Source organism: Podarcis vaucheri, assembly GCF_965113315.1.
Source record: "Podarcis vaucheri genome assembly, chromosome: 1".
Taxonomy (NCBI): domain Eukaryota; kingdom Metazoa; phylum Chordata; class Lepidosauria; order Squamata; family Lacertidae; genus Podarcis; species Podarcis vaucheri.
In genome coordinates, this window is record NC_138759.1 from 70,318,628 (window position 1) to 70,344,930 (window position 26,303).

Consider the following 26,303-nt stretch of genomic DNA (forward strand, 5'->3'; position numbering starts at 1 on the left):
AGAGAGGCTACATTTGTACATCATGGTAATACCATAGTTTCCTGTGATGAGAATAAGCCACAGTGAATCTCATGTCTGCATGCTCCCCTGTCCTTTCTCCTCCTTTGTCACAGTTGCAAGGAAGAGTGCAGATGCTGTCATTTGCAATTTTCCTTGGCCACAGTTTAGTGTTACATGAACCCTAAACTCTGGATAATGTTGACTGTGGTTTATTGCAGCAAACCAGCTTAATAACCCATGATTTGAAGCCATTGTGCTTCAAACAAACAATTGTTAACATCAGCCACAGTTTGTCATGTTAGGATGACATGACATGCTATGGTTAATTTCAGCTCCTCTCTGTAGCCACACTAGAGGACGTAGAGGTGGGAGAAGTGTAGATCACCACAGCTAGGTCATTCTCAGCATGCTAAATCAGGAGTGGGAAACATTTTTTAGCTCAGACACTGTATCCACCACTAAGCAGTCACCTAATATCCTTATAATGTCTGGAGAGTCGAAGTTCAAATTCAAGTCTCTGTTTGCTATTTAAAAAGCAGCAGGCAGAGGCTTGTCTCTGGTCTTGCACAGTGGGATCATAGTGCTAAGGTCAGAGTATGTCTCTGCTGCGGCCTTTTATAATCAAAGTCTCAACTTCCTCTCCATTAAATAACAACACTTGGTAATACTTACATGCAGACTTTTCTGCACAGGTATCTCTAGAATGATCAGACCAACAGCCTTTCATTAGATAGGAGTTGGCTCTTAAAGATGTTGGTGGATCGTAACACCCCAAGTACCCTCAAGGAATGCATTCTAGACAGACAGACACGAGCTTACAAAAATCAAGTAGTGATGGAGAGGAGAATTCAGGTTCTGCTGAAGAGAGCCATAAACAGGGCAGGCTCCGCAATCAAGTGTGTGTCGGGGGGCCCAAGGCAGGCTCCTCCCATTGGAATGCCATTGTTTGAGATACCAGAGACACTTATGGATGTGGTCATGAAACAGACACATGAAGCATGTACCATACATGAAATATGTTCACTGGACTGGTGTGTGTTTGTGTGTGTAAATAGATGGATAGATAGAATAGAGATATAAGTGGATAGATTCCTTAGTGTGCGTAGGAATTGAAAAATGGGAGAGATTTAAGAAAGACCTAGAAGTTTCCTGTTCTGAATTAAGATTCTACACACATTGGGGCATTTCCAGACTACATTAACTACCTTCAGTGTCTGGGCCGAGCACCATTCTGGTTGCATTAATTGTCAGTTGAATTTATAAAATAAACTATGCTCCAACAGATTGCTATTTTGATCCCTTTATCTTTGGTGGTGCACCTAATGCAGCATGGCATCCCTAGCCAATAAAAAAGGTCTTACCAAGTGGTACCCCTAGTCCTTTATCATGGCCAGTCCACTCATAAGGCAGCCACCTTGTTCCATCCACCCCACCACCAGAGCAGTGAGGAGAAGTTGGGACCGTGGTTTACAGCAAGAGCTCACAAGAGCTGCACAAGGCCTTGGGAGAGTGGTGGTGAAATGGGACAGGCCACCACTACTTTTTATTATTTTCCTGAGTTTGGCTGAGGCTTACACTGTTCTCTCCAAAGTCATTGTGAATAGGAGACGGATAGGATCCTGTGTTACTCTAGAGCAGCCCTGTTGTATGTAGAATGCAGTAGCACCAAAGATTTATAAGAAATAAGGCAGTACTATATCATTATTTATCTTCTCGGATAAATGTAAATATACAACTTCTTTATACTCTAAGGAATTAAGGCAATATGTATTTGTATTTCTTAAGATAGGAACATGAGAGCATAGAGTTAGTGCTAGTATAATGCAGAGATAATACCACTGTACTGGCTTTGGGGCCCTTACACTTGATCCTCCGTGTTTTTTCAGTTGTGTACTAAAAGCTTAAGACAAAGCCAGAGATTTGTGAAAACAGTAGGTCTAGTTTTTGCCCCTAAGGAAGAAATTCAATTGCTAGAGGGTTCAAGTTACAATCTGCGCCTCTGCATTCATAGCAGTGGGATTGGGATACTTAGAAAGCAAGAGTCTCTTTTGCATGAATCCTGACAACTGGCCAAAAAAAATAGCTTTTTGTTGTTTGAATGCTGGTACATCACAATGGTTGAAAAAGCAGAGATATTTCCACTCACAAACTAAGCAATAATTTTATCCCTCTATAAAGGCTTTGTCAAGTGCATACAGCATTTTAGAAAAGTAAGCAAACCATATTCCATTTATAACCCCAAAACAATTTCTAAAAGGACAAAGGAAGTGACAAGAAAGAAAAGTAGGATTTAAAAAAAGATTTTTACCAGCCATTTTACTCTTGCATATTTGTATTTGCCCTTTAGAAAAACTCAAAAGCTCCAGCAAAAGCTAAGCATGTTAAAACATACTGATTTAAACAGCATAGAGTTAAGTAAGTACTTTAATTATACAGTAGAAATCATTAGTTCTGAAGTATCTGATGTTGACTGGAGTGTGTCTGTGTTTGATGTCTCAGGGTATAGTTTTTCATTACAAAAAGATCAATAGAAAATAATTCAGAAGTATTTGTTCAATAAAGAGAAGGAATTATAAAGATCTGAACACTCCAATTTTAACATTTCAGAAATAAATCCCATTGATTTAAATGACATTTATTTCCAAATAAGTATATTTAGGAGTCTCATGTTGATCATTTAAGTACCACTGCTATTTAAATCTCAAAGATTTTTATTCTGATTTTGTTTTGTACCACGTGCTTCATTTTTGTGCTTCAATGCATTTCCACTTCTTTCTATAAATGACAATATAAGTCATGCTTTACCTTTCATGAGATTTTACTTTGAGATCTGTGTTTCTGGGTTGCTTCAGTCCTCAATGTAAAATCTACTACCAGCCTCAGTACTCCTTGCAAGGAGAGATTTCAGTGCTTCAGTCTAGGCTGAGCAAAAATCAGGTAAAAGACAATAAAATCCAAACATTTTTGGAAATGAAGGGGAAAAGGTGTTATGTGACTGCAAGTTTGAAAAAGGGGGGGGATGAGTATGTGCACTTTTAACAAAGCCTTAATTCCTTGTGATCAGTTTCCATAGATGTGTACGACAAACATGGATGTCAGAGAGTTCTGATGGAAATGGGAGCAGAAATTGCTGATGTTTGCTAATTCATCCTGTATCGGGAATTGAAATCAATCCAGCAAATACAATCAGTGTTCACTACTATTTCTTTCAGTCCACAAACAATACAAGATTAATTTTTCCTCCATTTGGATTGCGTTCACTTTAAATCAAAATGAATGGGATGGAATAACATAAGGACAAAGTAACGTGCATATTATATGTAATTTATGTAATTAATTATGTAAATGACACAAGTTACATATTTCTTTTCCACAGCAAGGCATGTAACCTAGTTTTTGGTGTAAAACTGCCATGGAACAAATCAGTGATGAATGCAGGGCAAAATGGCAAACGATGCCTTCTTAAGTCTCAAATTACAAATATTCATCGGTTCATGCCCTAAAAAGGCAGAGAAAATGGTAAGAGTGTTGTATTAGGACTATAAAAAGCAATGTCACTGCAAGGCTGACAGTTTTGTCATTCCAAAGGGGAAAAGTTACCTGCTAGAAAGTAAACTGCAATTCCTGAATCCACTCATTTCAAATGCGCAACAGCACACCATTCTCCTGTGTGTTTTCACTTGGAAAAGCTGCCATAAGGATCAGGAATAGCTTTCAGGCTGGGAAATTGGTGTATATTGCATTAAGCTTTCACCAGGGAGCTGGCAATTTATCTTTCAGATAATCATCTTGTGTTAAGTTGGACACCTTGCTGTAACTTTTTGCTACACGATAGACCAGGCCTCAATGAATAATTTACAGTGATGGGAGCATACTTCATCAAGTGAAGTCTTTATCACTTACAGCGGGTTTTCAAAGTTTGTTATTAACTTTGTGTCAAATGTTCGTCCCATGATAGCTTGGCAACATTTTATTGTTAGCATTACTGGAGTCAAGATTTCCCCTTTGAAGAAGATGCTGTTTCCCTGGGCAGAAATTCTGTATCTTACCTAGGTTGAAGTGCTTAAGAAATGTGGGGATGGCTGAGAAAGTACAGTTATTAATCTATTTTAGGAGGCTCGGCAGTCCCCATTGCTTGCATGCTCAGGATCTCAAGACACAAAGTGGGCAGAGCAAAAGGATCAGCTGCAGATGATGGGGTGGAAAAGGCCTCTGCGGGGAGCTGCTGCCAGTCAGAATAGCTGGAACTCAGCTACATCATCAAAAAGTCTGACTCTGACCCGGTATAAGGCAATTTCCTGGGTTCCTGAACTATACATGGTGTTAATCACAGTTTGTTCATCACCTAATTTCACCACCTCCCTCTTCCTGTCTGGGGTAGTGATTAGGGTGTCAGACTAGGATCTGGAAGGCCAAGTTGAAATCCCTTGGCTGTAATACTCACCTTGAGCCCAGTCACTGCCTCTCAGTCCAACCTAGCTCACGAGGTGGTTGGGGGGATTAAATGAGGAGGGGGGAGTACTAGGTACGCCACCTTGAGCTCCTTGGAAGAAAAGGTAAGGTGTAGATGCAATCAATCAAATGTTTGCATGTCACAGGTCTGTTGAATTGTCCCCCACTGGTGGCGGCTATTTAAATTTTAAAGCTGTGCTGGTTAATTGCTTCCATGCAATTAATGTCGCGTCTAGTTTGGCCGTGTGCCTCTGCAATCAGGGGTGATTAAATGAAAGGCCAATAAGACTTGGGCCAATGGGAACAAGTGGACTTTCAAGTGAACTTGGCTTGGATCAAGCTGCAATATCAGTGTGAAAACGAGTTTGTTTTTTAGATGTGTATGTTGTTTTTAATTTTTGATATAAATTAGCAATTCAGTAATTCATATATTTGATCAGTCATTAAAACTGGCACACTTTATTTATATCCTAACCTTAAAACTTGGGGTGGGGTGATAAGAAAGTGAAACATAACTTCACATTTAGGGTTAATTTAAGCCCTGTTCAGGTGTTATGAAACCATGTAGGCTATCATGTGAAGGGGCAGTAGAGGCAACCCCACTGGGTGTGCATTCCTTCATCTTTCTTTCAAAGCTATTTAGTTAGTTAGTTAGTTAGTTAGTTAGTTAGTTAGTTAGTTTATCTACCGCCCTATACCTGGGGGTCTCAGGGTGGTTAATCTAGCTAGGCTAGATAATTAGTAGTTAAGCAAATGAACAATAAACTGGGAAAGTGTAACGTGTTTATTTAGTGGCCTTAGATAAATGACTTGAAAGATCGGGGGGGGGGAGAGGGAAGCATTTTATAAATAGTCAGCAAATGAATTATTGGACAAGTCCATGGCAGTGAGAACCTCCATGCACATGTTTATAAGGAGATTTCTGAATTGGGGGCCAAAATTTTAAAATGTGGTTAGAAAGCAGAAAGTACCCCGCTCCCCCCGCAATGAATTAGTGAACCAATAGTACCTTAGCTCCCGAATGTCTTGGGAGCCAAACATTCCAGCTCCCGAACGATCGAAAACAGGAAGTGGGTTTTCCAGTTTTTGAACGTTCTTTTGGAAACCAAACATCCAACGGGGCTTCTGCAACTTCTGATTGGCTGCAGGAGCTTCCTGCAGCCAATCAGGAGCCATGCTTTGGAAGTCAAACATTTTGGAAGTTGAACGGACTTCTGGAACGGATTCTGTTCGACTTCCGATTTACTACTGTACAATTGTGCATTTGTTGAATGGAATATATTGTGTCCCAGAAGAGTTTTGTGTCATGCAAACCACAAGCTAGCATGCATTTAAGTACATTTAGGGTTGTATCTAACTAAATCATTTACTTCAGTGGAGCTACTCTGTGTATGACTTAGCTGAATATAACCCTTAGCCCCAAACCAAATGATTTAACTGGATGTAGAAATACAGTCAGAATCCATTTGTTTTATCTTGTTAGTGGTGAAATAACAAATACTAATATGTAACAGCCCAAAGCTTCTGCTGGTGTTTTTCCTTCCCTTTCCTTCCTCTATAATGAATCTATAAGCAAGCCATAAAAAGGAATCTGATTTCTTCTTGTTGTTTAATCTCCAAATCATTCAGTCCTCTCTTTCTCTGCAAAAGTATCTGCTTTACACACTTGAGCATTCAATCATCTGTCTAATAACTTTACCAGGGCACTATAACTGCTCTGCTTGCATACATATTTTAACCTACTACTTTATTTTAAAAAAAATCTTTATTAATCTTGTCTTGATAAAAAAATGCCACCCTCCATTTATATCAGCACATCATAAATTCTTGGAGTCGATATGGAGTAAACGGCAGCATATAAAATGTGAGTAGGGTATTAGGACAGATTAATACAGAAGTTAATTACAGATCAGAAGCAGCTGTAAAAAGCTCACTTCTATCATTCTTTATTAGGTTGTTGACAAGAGCTTGCAAATATTTTTGATATGGAGGAAGTATAAGAGAGACCATAGATGAAGTCATATGAACCCAAATAATCACAATTATCTGCAAAAGCAGTATGAATGAATGATAGAAGTGAGCTTTTTTACAGATCCTTCTGATCTGAAATTAACTTCTGTATTAATCTGTCCTAATACCCTACTCACCTTTTGTATGCTGCCATTTACTCCCTATCTACTCCAAGAATTTGCTGCAGTAAACACAAATCCCTGTCCTGATCTACAGAGCCCTCAACTATTTTATGTGTGCTCTTTCTTCCTCCTCCTTTGTGCTTAATATTTTACGACAAAGTACTCACTGTTGCATGTACAAATATGATGTCAATTATACACAGCATCAATAATAAATAGATACTAAGAAGTGCTATCAAGACCCATGAGAAGGCATTTCCCTCAAACTTTTCTAAAACACAAGTCCATATGGAGTGTGAAGACTCACACATCATCCGTTTCAGTGATTAACATTTAATGGCGGAGCAACAATAAGATCACACAATCGTTATCTTCAGCACTGCCCACATGCTTGGATGCTTCTTGAAGCCTGATCTAGTTAGACAACTTGTGCCTTTGAAAGAGAGAGACAAGTGTGATTGTTAGCAGTCTCTGTGGTATGAAGGTGCCAGGAGTGCCATCTGTTGAGATCCAGAGTGAGATGTCAGTTGAGTCAGAGCAGAAGAACATATTATCTGTCTCAATGACAACAGAGACTTCTCAGAGCCACAGAGATTCAAAGGTCTCCTTTTTGTTAATAGTGTCAACAATTATCAACCAGTCTTGAAGATCATATATGGCATGAAGTGAATCCAAGGCCAGGTCATTTCACATCACTGTGTTTCTAGAGCGAATGTCAGCCTCCGTTCTGTATTTTGTATCGTTCTGGTGCAATTGCTTTAGTCAATTTAGCACTCTAAAATTCAAGTACTCCAGCTTCAACCATTTGGCTTGTATGTATACATTACAGAATATACACACATATACACAGTGCCTCTCACCAAATGTTTTACCTATGGTGCCTTGGCCCCTCTGAACTGTGCCCCTGCATTCTCAGTACCTAGGACTTTCCACCCCCATCTGAATGATTATAAAACCGATCTGGCACCTTTTTGATAGTAAGCACAAGTGGTCTATTTCTAGACAATTCTGTTATTCTATCCTGATTCAAGTGGAGCACATCCCTTTTGTATAGGTCTACCTTGTCTGAAAATATTCTCCAGACCCACCCCCCTCAACACCATTAAATAGATGATATCTAAAAACTTATGCTCTGTACAAAACACAAAAAGATAGATGTTCTAGTTCTTGCTTTCCAATTAAGGCAGTGAAGTTCAGTGGGTAGCTAACAAGAAGAGGGTATTTTGGTAGCAGCACATATACTATGGAATAGCTTCTCCAGAAAGGCCCACAACTACCTTTTTAATGGTATTTTCAGCACCAGGTGAAGCATCAAGTCTTTTAAACTTACTTTTATTGTTTGTTAACCTGTAAAATCCTGCACTACATATATTAAATTAAGACGGCGAATACAGATGGTAATACCCAGGTAACTTACCACAGTTTGCATGAACTATATTGTCCTACCAAGCAGGTAGCTTGATCTGCCTTCTCTCACCCCTGTTTGATAATTCCTCAAATGATATTTTGAAAACTTTAAAAGATCACACTGCTTCTTACTAGAAAAAAAGGACTTTTGGTTGCTGAAGCGTGGTGTGAGATTCAGTTCAGGTCCATGCATTAAGTCTTGCCATTGGTTTCTGATAGAAATGTTGCCTGCGTCTTCAAAGCCCTGAATGTGTTCTGTTTTCTCATTGCAGAACGTCTATTACACAGGTAACCAGCAGTTCCATGTGGGTGTTCTAAGTCCTACCATTGATGATGATGACAACAGATGCCTGGTAGATGTGAACAGCAGACCCCGACTAATTGAATGCAGTTACGCCAAAGCCAAAAGGATGAAGCTTTACTGGCAATTTACTCAGGTGATTTTTATTTTTATTTCAAAACAAAACACGAGTTTGCAGCTTTTACTGAATTATGAATGACTTCTCAGCTCTGCAAATAAGAAATGGCTGTGTTACTTTGAAAAGTAAATGGTAGATGAGATGGGAAGCTTCTGCCTCTGGACGGTGTCACTTCAGACTGCAGATATGAAGGCTTAAACCAGGGATAGGGTACCATTTTCATTTTTTTTAAAAAAATATTATTAAGTTTCATATTACCAAATTAAACATACCAAACCAATTAGTTCAAATTATAACAATGCATATCATGTAATCCAATTGTTTTCCGAATTATAAATTTTTGTGGGGGGTACCCATGCTTCTCGATCGGCAGGAGTCCAATCCTCAACTGTTTTCTGCTGCTTTCATATTAAGAATGATGTTTCCAGTCTCATCTTCTCAATGCTTATCATTACTCATTCTCTTTTTATTTCACCTCCAAATTGCTCCGCAAGTGGGTTGAAAAAAACAGTCTTGTTTGTATTTCTGTGTGGACTTTGTACTGCTCTCTCATAAATCCCAATAGTTCAGGCAGTTCCGCTCGAGCAAGCGATCGCCATCTTGTCGTTCGAATGAAATACAGTCCAAAAACTCGCTCTTTAGCTTTTCTGACCTGTTGCATCGTAAATTAGTCTTTTTCCAGGAGGGCTGCCCCTTCCAGTTCGCAATCTCTTCGAAAATAATAAATCTTCGGCTCGCCCTCCCCAAGACCACCTAAACATTAGGAAGAACTTCCTGACAGTAAGAGCTGTTCGACGGTGGAATTTGCTGCCAAGGAGTGTGGTGGAGTCTCCTTCTTTGGAGGTCTTTAAGCAGAGGCTTGACAACCATATGTCAGGAGTGCTCTGATGGTGTTTCCTGCTTGGCAGGGGGTTGGACTCGATGGCCCTTGTGGTCTCTTCCAACTCTATGATTCTATGATTCTATGACCAAACCTCCTGCAACACAGGTCTCGTAACAAATCTCCATTCTAACTGCGTCACAAGAGAGCCCTTCTCTTTCCAAGTCCTTTACAGAGTTAAACCTTTAAATTCATATTATTCCCACACAGATCATTTTCAGTCCCATTTGCCAACTAGTTGCTGTGACGAGTCTTCTAAGAGGGAGAGTTATTAGTTAATCACATAGAGGGGGGAAAGATAAAAAGTCATCCCCCCCTTTGAGTTCCGTTGCACTCCAATCCGCATACCAGCTTGTCTGTAATACTTTGATGTAATCTTCCGTCTCAGTCTTCTTCATTTCAGCGGTACAGTTGTTAGCAGATCAAAACCTCTTGCCTCTCTTGAAGCATGTGTGTTATCTTTCACCATTTTTTTTCTTTTAAGTAACGCAACTAGTTTCGCTCCTGGAAGTAGCTTCGGAGGAGTTCTGAGACTCGCTGAGGGTTGTGCACCCAGTGCCTCACCCCCTCCTTCTTCCGAACTCGGGGGTGATTTATGGCAACAGCGGGTGATAACTGCATCTCTCCCCCCTGGAGAGATGTTAGGGAGACTGATATACTCCCCATAATCAGCCTCTAATTACCTCATGCGAGCTGGATAGATGTTAATATCCACCATCTTCCAAGGCGCCCCTAGCGGCCCCCCACCATTTTCATAGCAAGGTATGCATTCCCTCATGGACAGCTTGCCAGTAGTGGGTAGGGCCAGATTAAAAGTGGGTGGGGCCAGATAAAAAAGTGGGTGGGGCCAGATAAATGTCTCATAACTTTGTGTAATAAGCTTCATTCTAGTCACATGGAAGCCAGAGGTTTATGCATGCCCTCCCCAAAACCTCTTTTCCTTTTCCATTCAGAAAAGCAAGAGACACTAACACAGTTCAAGGACATAGTCCAGCAAAGCAAAAGCATTTCAGGAGGGCATGGATCAGGGCTGGTGAGGGAGCAACCTGGGAACAGTCCCAAGGGTTGAATAGAGAGGCCTCAGCAGTCATATTTGGCCAGTAGAAAAGAGGTTCTCCATTTTTGGTTTCCATGACAGAATGCTCCCCCCACAAACAAAAAAAAGATCCCAACCTATAGAAAACATAGAGAGACACCAGAGAGAAGACTGGATAACTGGGAGGGGGGTGAAATTTATTTATGGATATGCATAGTGGCATCCCTTTTGAATGCTTGTCACCATCTTTACAAGTGGTGGTGTCCATGAAATAATGCTGCAAGTTAAAATAGATGTCAGAAAACACTCCTCCTAACGCCCACAGACAAAGCTCTGAAGAAGGGAAGATGAAGCTCCTTTCTTTGTCTCCTGATGATAAGAGGCAAAGGAATAATTAAAGGCATGCTGTTCAGAAAGGATTGTTTTGCTAATACCCAGTGTGATTAAAGTGTTGTTGTTTCAGAACACATAATGTGATGCAAAGTAGGTTTGCATGCTGTAAGCTACAAGGAAACTAATGAGAGTAATCAAGGACTCCGAGAGATGTTTGCACATTGTATTGTACTTGCTTCCATTTCATCTAGCAAAACGAGTATGCCTCTCTGAGAAAATGAAAAAAATCTCTTTGTAAGAATGCTCAACTAATCATATTTTAACATTTACAACACTGTGAAAATGCACAGGGTAAGGCAGTGCTGATATCCTGAATGAAACTATAAACTTGAGAGTAGTCCTTATGGCCTACGTGAAATCACAGTGAAGTAAATTGTTTTGAGTGCCTGTATGAAAACAGAGTGCTTTAAATATCCTGCTACCCAAAACTTTCCAGTGGAGTTAAAGCTCAAGCCAACAACAATAACAAAGCTTCAAACAACTTTCAGTGGCCTTCCAAATCCTAGTTTCCCTTTCCATGCTATTCATTATTGTTAAATTCAGCTTCTTATCCTAGCATTTGGAAAGCACATATAAAGCCCAATCACCTGGGAAGCCTTTGACTACGATTACGGAATCATTGGGGTAGTGAAGATCTGGTGGTACTGGGTTCCAAGACAACTGGAAAAGGCCTGTGAAACAAGCCCTAACACAGCATTTGGAGGGAAGGCCAAAGGAGATGTGTTGCAGTCTTGTTATTGCATTTATTGTAAGAATATTATTATTATTATTATTATTATTATTATTATTATTATTATTATTAATAATAATAATAATAATGTTGCATTATAAACTAGGTCGTAAAAACAGAGCTGCTCACGCACTCTCCCAAACTCTCCACCTGTATCAACCCAAAGCCATGTGGGTGTGAATATAGCTAAATAGATTGTTTCCAAGGAATTGGTTTCAGCGGAAACTAATTATATAACAGTTTAAATGGCAACAGCATTGCATTTCGTAAATACATTCAAATTGTGAAGAGACTGAAGTTTGTCTTTTGTCCATACCTAACTAAGTGTTTGGAAGGAATGGGGAAGAGTGAGGGAGCTGTCAAATTGCAGCTTAGAGTGAATCAAAGATTAAATATGTCAATGGGAATATGAAACCGTTTGTTAAAAACAGACCAGAATGTCTATATTTCCACACACCCTCTAAGAGAATTTTCCTAAGAGATATAGTAGCAGCCGCTGCAATTGTAGTTGGCCATGGTGCTTACAACTTGAAGGCAACTACTGTACAAGCAGATGTCTGGTGTGTGTGTGTGTGTGTGTGTGTATGGATGCAGGTTTCACTGTGGTCTAAACCACTGGGCTTCTTGGCCAGGCCTATCAGAAGGTCAGTGGTTCAAATCCGCTTGACGGTGGTGAGCTCCTGTTGCTCTGTCCCAGCTTCTGCCAACCTAGCAGTTCAAAAGCATGCCAATGCAAGTAGATAAATAGGTACTGCTGCGATGGGAAAGTAAACGGCATTTCTGTGCACTCTGCCTTCTGCCACAGTGTTCCATTACACCAGAAGTGGTTTAGTCATGCTGGCCACATGACTCGGAAAGCTGTCTGTGGACAAACACCGGCTCCCTCGGCCTGAAAAGTTAGATGAGTGTCGCACCCATAGTCGCCTTTGGCTGGACTTAACCATCCAGGGGTCCTTTACGCCCCCCCCCATCTGTATATATATATATATATATATATGCAGGTTTTGGTGTCTTCGGGTGTCTTCCCGTGTAAGAGTCGGGGTGTCTGTGCGACGTTTCGACGAGGTCTCACTCATCATCTTCAGGCTGGTGCTTTCGGCTTCTTGTTACTGGAACAGAGCAGAATCTGGTAGATTCTGCTCTGTTCCAGTAACAAGAAGCCGAAAGCACCAGCCTGAAGATGATGAGTGAGACCTCGTCGAAACGTCGCACAGACACCCCGACTCTTACACGGGAAGACACCCGAAGACACCAAAACCTGCATTCCTGTACCCGTGAAAATCTACGAAAGCATATATATATATATATATATATATATATACAGTCATACCTTAGTTCTTGAATGGAATCCGTTCTGGAAGTCTGTTCAACTTCCGAAAATATTCGAAAACCAAGGTATAGCTTCCAATTGGCTGCAGGAGCTTCCTGCACTTATCGGAAACCACGTCGGATGTTTGGCTTCCAAGAAAAGTTCGCAAACTGGAACACTCACTTCCGGGTTTGTAGCGTTCAGCAGCCAAAACGTTCAAGTCACAAGGTGTTTGAGAACCAAGGTACGAGTGTGTGTGTGTGTATAAATTGAGTGTATTGTAATCCATTCACTCCCAAACCATGACTGCCATATTGAAAGCATGTTCTTAGGCCATTTTCAAGTGTGGTAGTATGGGGTTGAAAGAGGTTGTGCATAAGCAGCGATCAAGAGAGAATGTAGCCTGAAGAACTTTATGTCTACCCCCACTGCCAGAGGCAATAGGCCTCTGAATACCAGTTGCTGGGAATCACAAGCAGGGAGAGTCCTTTTAGAGTCAGAACCTGCTTGTGGGCTTTCCATAGGCATCCAATTAGCTGCTGTGAAAACAGAATGTTTGGTTATATGGGCATTTGGCTTGATCAGCAGGATCCTTTTTATGTTCTTATAGCAACATAAGACATGTGTGGAGTCAGGGGGAGTTAAATTCAGCATCGTGGAAGTGCTTGCCTGCTGACCGGCTGAGACAACCTCGTTGTTCCCTGACTGCTTTTGCTGCATGTGTACTCCAGGCAGTAAGGGCATTAGAGCTACCCTCCCCCTTGGTAGGTGCTCATTTCCAGTGGCCTTACATTGGTTCTCTGTTTCATGTGTATGTCAAGTGAAGAACCTGTGTTGACTAGGATGTAGAAAGAATTTGAAAATGGCCTTTTGTCCTCTAGTGCCAGCAAGTGCATAAATACATCCAGAGACTGAAAGGCATTCTCAGCAGCAGTCTTGGACATTTTATATATGTAGAACAATTCCCATGTAAAATGCTTGAGAAACAGAATTGAGAACTGTGTACGGTTCATTTTGATAAGTATTTTATTCAAAATTATAACGCTGTTCTAAGTGCTGTACGAGCTTTCACATTCCAGCACTCTGATATAAGGCTGTATGCAGATTATATGGGCCCTCAAGGTAAGGAAGGACACAGGGCATTTATATCACAAGCTGCTCTGGTTGCCCAAAGAAATACATTTATGGAGCTTAAAGTCTCAACACACCCCAACCATTCAAGAATGGCTACTGAAAGCAGATGATTTATCCATCAATGAAAAACATAGTTTACAGAAAACAAGATAACAGGTAGTGTGATATTTTTTCCCTCCTCCACCCCTTCCTCTAGGGAGTGTCTTGGGCCAAATTAATGTATGGTCTTGATAACGACATGTCCCAGGCTCAGAGGCTTTTGCTGTTTGTTTTTAACTCCTCCACCCATAAAAGCCGTTATTTATTTCTCTTATAACTTTGAAAAGTCTTATTGCACCTAGCCAAGCCTTCTGTTTTCACAGTGGCTAACCAGTGGCCAGCTTGTGGAAGCCATAAGTAGGACACATATTGGTGCAATAGCAGCTGATATTCAGAGGCAAAATGCTTCTGTTACTGGAAGTCTACAGACAACCCTAAGACAGCTGAGCATCCTTGGGAGTCTTTGGTGAGGAACTTTTATCGCCCTAATCTGCATGCTTATTTTCAATCTCAAATCTAAAAGCTTAGTAAGATGTGAATTACTTAACTCTAATTTATGTATCTCTTTCCTGTTTATTCAGGCAGCTAAAGTCTCAGCACACCCCAACAATTCAATTTCATTTAAATTGGGGAGAGGGGAAATTGTGTTTTCATTGGAGAAAACATATACCAGCCTCCCTAAATTATGTGAATGTACTTGTTTTCAAGCCTGTTTGTTGAAATTGCTTCTCCATGTGTGCTTTGAGACTATTTTTAATGAGACTTCTTTCTGGGAACAGTCACGTCAGGGATCTCAGAGAACAGGATGAAATCACAACCTATATAGTCAAACACATGCTCTTACGTGCAATTTGCTCTATGGCAAATGAAGGAGCTTATGGGAAATGCTGGTTTCATTCTTAGTTGGGTAAAGATTTCTACCCATTTTCAACACACCACCCAGCCAAAAAACAAAAATGGTTACTAAGGTAACATCCCCCCCCCCCAGTTTTGTTCATGACACATTAAAATCCTTCAGTTGAGCACTTAATTTTCCAGCATACGTCCTTTTAGATGCCCAGTGACACCTGTTAGAAGGTATATGGTTCTGAGGTCCAAGGAAGTATTGCTGATGCCTCTACTTAACATTTCTGTCACAGCACCTCTTCCCATTCATCTCCCTGCATTGCTAGCACTGCTTGGTAGTTATTAAAGGACCCTCTGAGTATAATTATGCCCTGTTGGGATGCACCACAGTGAGTGGTCTAAATGTTAACTAAACCCAGCAGAAGCACAAAGCAAAATTGATGTTGTGGTAACATGATACAGCTGCTAAGTAACCAGGCAAATGGTACACTCATCCGAAATCATTTAACACGTTTCGCCATCTTTTGCTGTGGTTCATAATTGTTCCCCAGAAATGGCCTGTCAGGCTGAAATAGTGCACTACTCTCCTTAGTTTAACAATACAATAAAAACACTGGGATGCTGAAAAGAGAGAGTAAAAGAAGGAGGCTTACGTTCAGTATTTTCCAAGTGATGTTTACCATCTTTTCCACTTGACTTCTTTGCTGTTGCTTTTTGTCTTGTTTGCTCAAGATTTGGATTGTTTTTCTTTGGATAGAGAAGGGGCTGTTAGAAAAAGGATAAACTGAAGACTAGAAACAATTAAGGCTCATGTTTTATTGTCCAGCTTTCGACTGAATTCTGCAGCTCTGGCCGACTTTACAACGACCATATCCACAAGTGGAAACCATGTAGGCTGAGTACATTGGAGGGAAGTCTCCATACTGATCTCCATGTGTCCATTGGCCTGCAACAAAGAAAGATCCCCATTCATGTAGAGAGCTTCCATGCAGAAAAAGCTCAATGCCAACTTCCCACAGCCTGGTGTTTTTCAGACGTTTTTGACTACAACGTCCATCAGTGCCTGCCAGCAGAGGCAGGGGTCAGGGATTATGGGAGTTGTAATCTAAAACCTCTGGAGGGCACCAAGTCAGGGAAGGCCACTGAAAGAGCCCATGAACACAGGGAAAGTGGAGCTGCAGACAGCAGCTAACACAGTCCTGTTGCTCCTCCACATGTTCAAAGAATTGAGGAGTTGGAAGGACCACAAGGGTCATCTATTCCACCTCCCTGCAGTGCAGGAATCTTCTATGCCACATAGTTTCCAGTTGTGTGAAAAGGACTGAAATGCCACTCTACTTTTGATTTACTTCATGCAGGGGTAGATTTGCTGGTGCAGTGTTTTGGGATGATCATCTCTGTTTAAGAAGATGGCAGTTGCTATCTTGTTTTGCTTTGCTGAAAGTATCACTACTACCGCAGATTCTCTTGCAGGCTGGAATTGTATGTTCTGGGATTCTTGTTTGATTATAGAAATGAGTGTTTTCATGATGAAAACGGTAACTGGGAGTGGCATTAAACTTTCTTTTAAACCTTGGGAGACCAATAAATACAGCAGCAGCATTACCTTCTCCCTGATGCTTTTTATTTAGCAGCTCTCTCAATATTTTATGGGTGCATCTAAAATACAGTGGTACCTCGGGTTAAGTACTTAATTTGTTCCGGTGGTCCGTTCTTAACCTGAAGCACCACTTTAGCTAATGGGGCCTCCTGCCGCCGCGCCGCCGGAGCACGATTTCTGTTGTCATCCTGAAGCAAAGTTCTTAACCTGAGGTACTATTTCTGGGTTAGCGGAGTCTGTAACCTGAAGTGTATGTAACCCAAGGTACCACTGTATAAAGTAACCTGAGTGAAGCCTTTGATAGGCAGCCAGCTTTAATGGAGCTTTCTTTTTGACAGTCATGTTTTTCTCTCCCCTCACCTACTGATTGTTTGGGGTGTGCTTGTGTCAACACAGACTTCTTGCCTGCACTGAAGTCTTTAGGTTTAAAGAAGATGGCTGAGTTTGCTTCCATGGGAGCAAAGTGTTCACACACATTCATTGCATAGCTGTCAACCATCCCTTATTTGGCGGGAAACTCCCTTATCCCAGCGCCATTTCCCGCTGCTGTCCCTTATTAATGATGACCCTTAAATTTCCCGGGTTTCAAAGGCAGCAGCTGGCCAGGGAGGAGGGAGGCTCCAACTGTGTTGCTTGGCTGTGTTGCTTACCCAATAAGGAGTCCAAGAACGACTGGGAGATGGAGCTTGCATGCCTTGTGCCGATCAAATCGACCGCGTTGCCTGGGGACTCGCCTTTGCTCAGCACGTCCCAGCGGAAAGGTGACAGTGGTTTTCCTTGCTGCATCCCCTTTGCCGGGTTGCTGCGTTGTGAGGCTTCATTTGGCTGCTGGCTGGGCCTTTGGCTCGGAGGGGCTCAGAAGTTGAACATACCTGTGCTCGGAATCGGATGGATACGTCATTGACGGCCCACTCACCCTTGCCGGGGAAAAGGTCTGTTTGGAGTGGGGCACATGGTGGGGGGAAAGGAAAGGCACTCTCGTGGGAGGGGGGCTTTTGGATTTGTTTTTGAGGCTCCTTCGATTGACTGTTATGGGGGAAAGGAAAGGAGCTGGTTGACTAAAATCCCTTATTTTGGCTGCTGATCCCTTATTTTCGAGGTTGCTGGTCCCTTATTTTCAAATCTGTAAGGTGACAGCTATGATTCATTGACAGTTGTAGCCATCACCCCCTAATGCTTCAAGTGGGAATGTAGGTTCTGTTGAGAATTGGGGGCTCCGATTTTGCAGAAATGCAAGCTCCAATTTTGCAGGTGTAATACCTGAATACCTGGTTTCTTGCAGAGGAACCTGGGAGACTTTATTAGGTGTTGGTGATAGAGGAAGATTGAAGCACTTGTTTGGAGATGGGGGGAATTTTTGCATGTTGACATCACAGGCTTCATAAGGTCCTCTCTAGACTGTCACTATCCCCCCCCCCACCCTTTCATAATACTAGAACTCATGACCATCCAAAGGAACTGAATGTTTAGATTCAGGACAGAAAAAAGAAAGTATTCCTGCAGTGCATAGTTGAACTATGGAATTTGCTCCCACAGCAGGCAGCAATGGCCACCAACCTAGATGGCTTTAAAAGAGGAATAGGCAAATTCATAAAAGAGAGGACTGTCAAAGGCTACTAGTCACGCAGGGTATGCTCTGTCTCTGCAGTGGGAAGCAGTAATGTTTCTGAACACTTGTTTCTGGAAATCACAGGGGGGAAGTGCTTTTGCGCTCAAATCCTGTGTGCACAGGCCTCTGGTTGTCTGCTGAGAACAGGATGCTGAACGATGTGGGTCATTGGCCTGATCCAGCAGGCTCTTTTTATGTTCTTATGTACAGGAGAGAATCAATTGCATGCCAAGAAATTTAGTGGATTAAAGTGCTCTCCGATACTCCTGCAGAACAAACCCATTTAACACAAAAAGTTTGCTTGCTTTTTTTTTTTTTTTAAGAAAATGACTGGAAAATGCACTAGAAAGTGTGGGATAGCAGAAAATCCACCCAAACGAAGCAGGTTAAATGTTCAGTAAACAGCAGGTGTTGAATAACCTTCATGCAAATAGTTCAGAATGAATGCGCAATAAACAATGGATAAGCCCAGTTCTTCATCCAGTTCAGCCCTATTAAACTCAGTTGGGCTTGCATTATTAACTTTCCTTCAGTATTTAATTTCCATTGCTATATGCCACTGTCTTCCAGTCGGATTTAAATTGTCTTTATTAAAATGTCTTAATTAAAAAAAGTATTAGATGTTCATATATAAAATAGTTGTTAAGTACCACAAAAATAATATAAATGGTTATCCACTCTAGCATTCCCATTATAAGGGAAATAGATTGCAAGAGTTGATGTTAATGAAAACTATAAATGCGTGCACATTTTGAGGGCATTTTTGAATATTCTAATACAAGCATTCAGTCGGATTCATCATTATACTTCATTATTGTAAATCTGAAAAATAGAAAATCACTTTGTAAGTCAAGAATCTCAGTAAAGAAAGCAGTTTCCCACAATTGGGACAGAAAGGTTAGCAAAAAGTATTTTTTAATCACTGCTGTATAATGGCTTGCCTTGTGCACTTTGGTAGGAAAACCTAACTACTATAGAGACAGACTTCTGAATAGTAGTCCTGAGTGGCTCTGTCATTCATGGTAGGGACTCTGGTCTAATGCAGACTCCCATTCTGGATGGGAGAGGCAAGGTGACTTTTGCCAAATCCTCTTTCCCCTGATCTGCACTGTGGAGAATATCCCAGTCGTCTAGAGTAGGTTTTCTGGAGGGTGAAGAAGGAAAGAAAAATAAACAGCTCCTACCTTCCTTTGAGGGGCAGTGTTTTTACACTTTGAATTTTCAGTATATTGCAGGTTCCTTTTGGGAAGCTCAGCTTTGTGAAATTCGTCCCTATTCACTGACGCTGACACTGTGGTTCCAGTTACAGATGGGTAGCCGTGTTGGTCTGCCATAGTCAAAATAAAAAAATTCCTTCCTGTAGCACCTTAAAGACCAACTAAGTTAGTTCTTGGTATAAGCTTTCGTGTGCATGCACACTTCTTCAGATACACTGAAACAGAAGTTGCCAGATCCTTCTATATATAGAGAAGGTGGGGAGGGGTATTACTCAGAAGGGTGGTGGGAATCGGAGATTGGCAGATAGCTGAGATGAGCCTGATGAGCCTGTTGACGACTCTTAACGACTGTAGTAGGTCTTACAGGAAAAGGCAAGGGGTGAGAAGGTGAGAAGTGGCTTTTAGTCATATATAATGAGATAAGAATCCAATGTCTCTGTTCAGACCAGGTGTCTCCATTGTTTTAAGTTTGGTAATGAGTTGCAATTCAGCAGCTTCTCTTTCCAGTCTATTTCTGAAATTCCTTTGTAGTAAAACAGCTACTTTGAGATCTTGTATAGAATGTCCTGGGAGATTGAAGTGTTCTCCTACTGGTTTCTCTGTTTTGTGATTCTTGATGTCAGATTTATGTCCGTTTATTCTTTGGCGTAAGGTTTGGCCTGTTTGTCCAATATAGAGAGCTGAAGGACACTGTTGGCATTTGATGGCATACACAATGTTAGACGATGAGCAATTAAATAGTCCCGAGATGGTATGTGTGATGTTGTTGGGGCCAGTAATGGTGTTGTCCGGGTGTATGTGGCAGCAAAGTTGGCATCTGGGTTTATTGCAGGCTCTGGTGCCAGTGTCCGTGTTAAGTCTGGTTGTAGTATTATTGTGGGTTAGGAGTTGTTTAAGATTGGGTGGCTGTCTGTAGGCAATGAAAGGTCTTCCTCCCAGAGCTTGAGAAAGAGAACTGTCATTGTCCAGGAGAGGTTGTAGATCTCTGATGATGCATTGAACTGTTTTAACTTGGGAGCTGTATGTGATGACTAGTGGTGTTCTGTTATTTTCTTTTTTGGGTCTGTCTTGCAGCAAGTTCTCTCTGGGTATCAGTCTGGCTCTGTTGATCTGTTGTCTAACTTCATCTGCTGGGTATTTTAGTTCTGAAAAGGTTTGCTGTAGATCTCTTAGGTGAGAGTCTCTGTCTGTAGAATTGGAACAGATGCGGCTGTAACGTAGTGCCTGGCTATATACAATGGACTGTTTGGTATGTTTGGGATGGTAGCTAGAGGCATGTAGATATGTTTGTCGGTCAGTTGGTTTACGGTATAAGGTGGTGTCTATGCGTCCATCCTGTATTTTTATAGTAGTGTCCAAAAAATGTATTTCTTGCATAGATTGATTCATTGTAAGGTTGATTGTGGGGTGAAAATCATTGAATTTCTGGTGAAAGGTGTCCAGGGTCTGTTGACCATGTGTCCAGATGATAAAAATATCGTCAATGTATCGCAGGTACAAGAGAGGTTTGAGTGGGTAGGAGTTTAGGAAACGTTGTTCTAAATCTGCCATGAAGATGTTGGCATACTGTGGGGCCATGCGGGTGCCCATTGCTGTGCCGCTGATCTGAAGGAACAGGTCATCACCGAATTTGAAGTTGTTGTGGGTAAGGACAAATTGGCAGAGTTTGGTGGCAAGGTCCGCTGTGGTTTTATCTGAAATGGTGTTCCTTATAGCTTGTAAACCATCGTTGTGTGGGATGTGGTATGACACTGTGGTATTCAAAGAGGATTGGCTTTGCACAGTAAGAATAAACACTGAGGAACAGGAAATAACATGTCAACCATCCTGAAATCTTTCGATGAAGGGTGGTATATAAAACTAATCAATAATAACAACAAAAACTGTGGCAAACCTAGGTGAAAAGAAAACCCAAATCCTTACTGTAGTTATACCACATTGGTTATTGAACATGGATGTATCCAGCAAACCGAGGATCTTATACTGAATATAGTTATATCACTCATAGAATGTGCTCCCTTCTTACTGGATTGTTGCAAACTCCATACTGGTGTAGGGAACAAACATTATGGGAGCGACCCAACACCTTTCCAGTAGATTTGGCAGGACTTTCCTTCCTCCTCACTGCAACCCCCAGTCTGCATTGGAGGGGATGCCAACACCCAAGAGCCAGTTTTGGGGTGCACAGGGGACCGCAGGAGAGAGGAAGGGTAAGTCCCATTTGCACAAGCAAGACACCACAGTTGGCTATCACCCTCCTGTAATCCACTGACCATTTTGCTGTGGTGTAATAATAATGTTTCATGCTACATTTATCACAGGATAATTAATTATAACTTTCATTTCATATATTGAATGTGTAAACTGTCTTATCTTAGGAAATTGTCTAATAGTTGGGGCAATAGTTGCAATTGTGAAACAATTAGTTGGGTCAATATAATCACTCAGTGACTTGCCACTTACTAGTTGCAGTCTTCCAGTCAGTCAACCAAAGCCAAGACATATATGAATTAAATAATTGATATATGAGCAGCCCATCTCCTCTTCATGTCTGCTCCAATGGGCATGAGTCAATCCAGTACTTCAGTCTAGTAGTGCAAAACTGATTTGTAATATACTGAACGCTGATACAGCTAATGCAGTGAGCAGAGAATGGGGTTAAAATAATCCAATAAATTATTTATTGTGAATCGTTCAACTAGGAATATATGCTATGCACAATTGGATGCCATTATCCTTTTTAAGTACCCAATCTTTGTACAACTCCTGCTTTTATCTCCCTTATCCCTTTTATCTACATAGCTGCTTTTGTCTTAATAGTGACTAACACTTCATATTCAACCTTGAGAATCTGACTTTTGTTTAGCAGAAAGAGAAAGGGAAGAAAGTATATTCTTTTTTCTCCATTGAAGAGGGGGGGAAAACCAAAAGATTGAAATTAATAGAATTTATCAGAATCACAAATCATAGGATGGTATTAAGTTTGGACAACAATGTCAGGATAAGATTAATAGTTCTTTTCCCGATTAAGTAGCTCAATCTCTCCCTTTGTTATAGGAGTTATTCATAGCCTTTCAGAGTAAATGTAACCTTGAAAGCAAGTGGTAATTAGCATTTAAAGAGAAAAATAATAGTCAAGCTCTAATCTTATATTAGGCGTATGGTAAATATATATATATTGACATCAAATTCTGCTTTATTGGCTCATCTGGCATAATTCACAACCCTCTGATCACCAGTTGTCGGAGAACACCTGCAGGACCCCCAGGTATAGGGGCAGTATATAAATTCAGTAAACAATAAAATAATAATAAATGCACCCATCTCCTGCTTTTAGGCCTCTGGTGGGAAGTGGAATGCTGAACTCTTGGTCAGATTCAGCCAGGCTCTTCTTAAGGCCAGTTACCCAACCAGAATGGTGGGGAACTGGGTTCTTTTTCCTTTGTGATACTATCCTGCTTGGGATTAAAACTTTGTGACTAGAGATAGTTTACAGAGCAAAAGATAGGAAACCAGCTGGCTGGTGATGCCATGCAGTCTGCTTCTGATCTCACAATCTTAAGGTAGAATATGGAAGGAAGTGGCTGACATTCGAGTGAGGATCTGTTAGATACTGTGCAGGTTTTATCCTGTCCTTGGACTGGATAGTCCTTCAAATAGAGGACTCTCCTCTGTAAAGTAGGACACCTGGCCACCCTAATTAATTTGTTACTTTAAAGTGTTACATTAAGAAGCCTCCTTTTCTTTTCACAAATGTAGCATATTTTTCCATTGCTACAAGAAGCATTATATGGGGGAAAATATGTGAAGTCCTAGAAGTGGAAAACTGCAGAGTTACTTGACAGTGGTAAATCAGCCAAGTGGTTGTAATATCTGGTTGCTGTTGATTTTTATACAGGCAGGATATCACAGAATTTATTTCTGTTAGAAGCTTCCTATTTCTGTTGAAATGACTATTGTTACATTTTATTCCATTTTTGAATCAATCCATATGAAGAATCTCAAAATGCTTTCTCAATACAATTGAGTCTTAGAACAGAATGGAGAAGGTGTTATACAAACTTAACTAGGCAAAGACAGATGCGGTTCAAAAAGATATCAGATTGTAGTAAATCAGCAATGGCTATTCTACAAATGCAAATTAAAAGCCCACAGTTAGTTATACTGAAGTAATTCCTATACGGCCTAGGACCCTCGTACCTACGGGACCGCCTCTCCTGGTATGTCCCACGGAGGACCTTACAGTCTTCAAATAAAAACATATTGGAGATCCCGAGCCACAGGGACGTTAGGCTGGCCTCAACCAGAGCCAGGGTTTTTTTGGCTGTGGCCCTGATCTGGTGGAACACTCTGTCACAAGAGACTAGGGCCCAGCGGGACTTGACATCTTTCCGCAGGGCCTGCAAGACAGAGCTGTTCCACCAGGCCTTTGGCTAAGGCACAGTCTGACCCCCTCCTTTGGTAATCCTCACAGAACTCTAGCCCAATGGTTGCCATTAATTTGATTTTGAATTGATTTTAGAATGAATTGATTTTAGAATACATTTCAATTAATTGATTGTGATTTTATGTAAACTGTGTTACTTTTATTGTTGTTAGCCGCTCTGAGCCCGGCTTCTGCTGGGGAGGGCAGGATATAAAAAATATTATTATTATTATTATTATTATTATTATTATTATTATTATTATTATTATTAAAATGCTTAGGATTGCAGAATAGGGTTGGACAAATCTACAGAAGGCTATTCTCTTGGGTGTTTGCGAAGCTTCTTTCTAAACCTGCTGCCATCTTTGACATTTGCACTGGGTTTTGTAGTTTCTGTGTCTTGTAGCATAATCTCACTGCAGGTTTCTTTGGGAATCTTAGTAGGACATACACTTAAGCAAGTTTGCACAAGACTATATTGGCTTATAAGAGTTTATATCCTTCGCTTCTTCCCAGGAGCTGTGTACACAGGTCTAACCCCATTTTATTCTCACAACGATATTGTGATATTGCCACTTCTTGACTAGGTATTCTAATGTGGAACTGACTCTCTTGACCCAGTAATAATCATAGAGTTGTAAGGGACCACGAGGGCCAGGAATCTTTGCCCGATTTGGGGCTTGAACCCACAACCCTGCAGTTAAGAGGCTCATGCTCTACCGACTGAGCTATTCCAATGGTTAATATTAGCAGGATGTACCTGCTGAAACATGGAAGGTTATGTAGCTTCCAGTGGGAGAACAATGAGTGGGCAATGCTAAAAAATACTCCTGGCTGGAAGCACTCAGGATACTCTTGAGACCCATGATAGATCATGGTTGAGCAGTGAATTGAATCTTGGTTTCAACCTGACTGTTCCCCCCATGGATACTCACTTATGGCTGACTGCTGAATGACTCTTAAATCCAAATGATCATGAGACGGAAGTGGTGATAGGTGACTTTTGATTAAATGTGTTTTTCTTTCTTCGTTTTTAAAGGGAGGTCCAATCCAGAACAGAAAATCCAAACGTTGTCTGGAGCTGCAGGAAAACAGTGATAATGAATTTGGATTTCAGCTAGTTTTACAGAAATGTTCCGGCCAGCGCTGGTCTATCACAAACATCCTGAAAAGCTTGCCGTTATAGACTTTCAGGAAAAACAACAACAATCCTTCTACACAATTCTCTTGCTACTGTGTAGCAACCGTTTGCAATGTTGCCTGCTGTACTATATATTTTTTCCTTCCTCTTTTAACCTTTGTGTGTGCGTGTATGAGTGGCTGGGTGTTGGATTTGTGGGCTGAGAACAGAGATTTTTATTTCATAATGACATTTTCATGGCATTTATAGAGAGATGCTGAATGACAGGTAATGGTAGAATATCTTAAAATATTTTGCAACTGTAAATAGGGAACAAATGGAGAATATTTATAACTCGGACAATAAAATTTTATTGATTAAAAACACAGCCTAATACTGTCTTTGATGAGTTTGTTGTGGAACAGGTTTGAGACAACCCAAGTGCTGAATAGATTTCTAATCTGCTTTTTTCTTACACCTTTGCAAGGAACACTCCCTACATCAGTGCTACACATTCATTTTCGAAGACATTCCCTTGCATAAAAATAAAAACTGTTGGCATTTCAACCATAAATAGTATCACAGCATTTGTGTATATTTAAAAATACACATAACATTTTAGAATTGCTACATGTCATTTGCCTTTCTTCATTCCTTTTTTATTTGCACTGTGGTAGCACCTTAGAGATTCATTTTCCCAGGGAGTATTTAAAACAAATATATTCTATATATTTACTGATGAACACCACAGGCCCACTTTTTAGCTTTTTCGAAAATATTGACTTATCTGTCCTACGGGTCCCCCCACTGAGATTCCAGAGGGTTTTCTGTGACCCCACAACACCCCCTTACTATTATTCTACAAATTCTATTATTCTACAAATGTGATGCTAAAAGGTAGAGGTAACACTACACTATATCTGCATATATATATATTTATTCATAAAAATACCTACTTTTTCACTTTAGCTGCACACCCAGAGAGCTGACCTTGGTCTGAAAAGTGTTAGCCACCACTGTGATACCTCAAACCCAAACTATTACTAGCATATAGGGTACTTGGGCAGATGGGCTGTTTATTTGCCAACATTTGGTGGTTATTATCTACTTTGTATTACTATTATCCCATCACTTTTCACACTGCAAAAAGTCCAATAAGAGAAGTAAATGGATATCGCACTGGAAAGGGCAGAACCTCCACTGGTTACCCCTAATGTCTTATAATCTCTGCATGAATATATATATTAGCATGAATGCTTAATAGACAAGCAACTCTAGCACAGGCTTTACACAAACCTATCAGCATGTATGCTCAATATACAGCTCCTCTGGAAGCTCCCAAAGTTAGATAGTCCCACACTGGCAGACTTAACTGCTTTATTCATTACTCTACTTTGTAACAGATAATGCCACCTCCTGTTAAAGCAGTCACAAAATAATGATAGAGATTTCAATCACAAGTTCTTACTATAATTGAAAAGCTAATATATGAAGCCTTAACTCTTCTGGGATAGGTTGAGAAAATAGGCTGCTCTCAGTGCAAAATGGTACATC

At 40.8% G+C, this 26,303-nt stretch overlaps 1 protein-coding gene across 2 annotated transcripts in view; it reads left to right on the forward strand.

The window, feature by feature from the left end:
• The window catches only part of GALNT18 (polypeptide N-acetylgalactosaminyltransferase 18), a 352,471-nt gene extending 327,334 nt beyond the window's left edge, over positions 1 to 25,137 (forward strand). For both annotated transcript variants that reach the window (XM_082193671.1, XM_082193670.1), the window contains exons 10-11: positions 8,264 to 8,428; positions 24,669 to 25,137. In XM_082193671.1, the coding sequence (XP_082049797.1) occupies positions 8,264 to 8,428; positions 24,669 to 24,815 (312 nt within the window). In that variant the 3' untranslated portion in view covers positions 24,816 to 25,137. The remainder of the gene's footprint in view (positions 1 to 8,263; positions 8,429 to 24,668) is intronic.
• Positions 25,138 to 26,303: the final 1,166 nt, after the last annotated feature.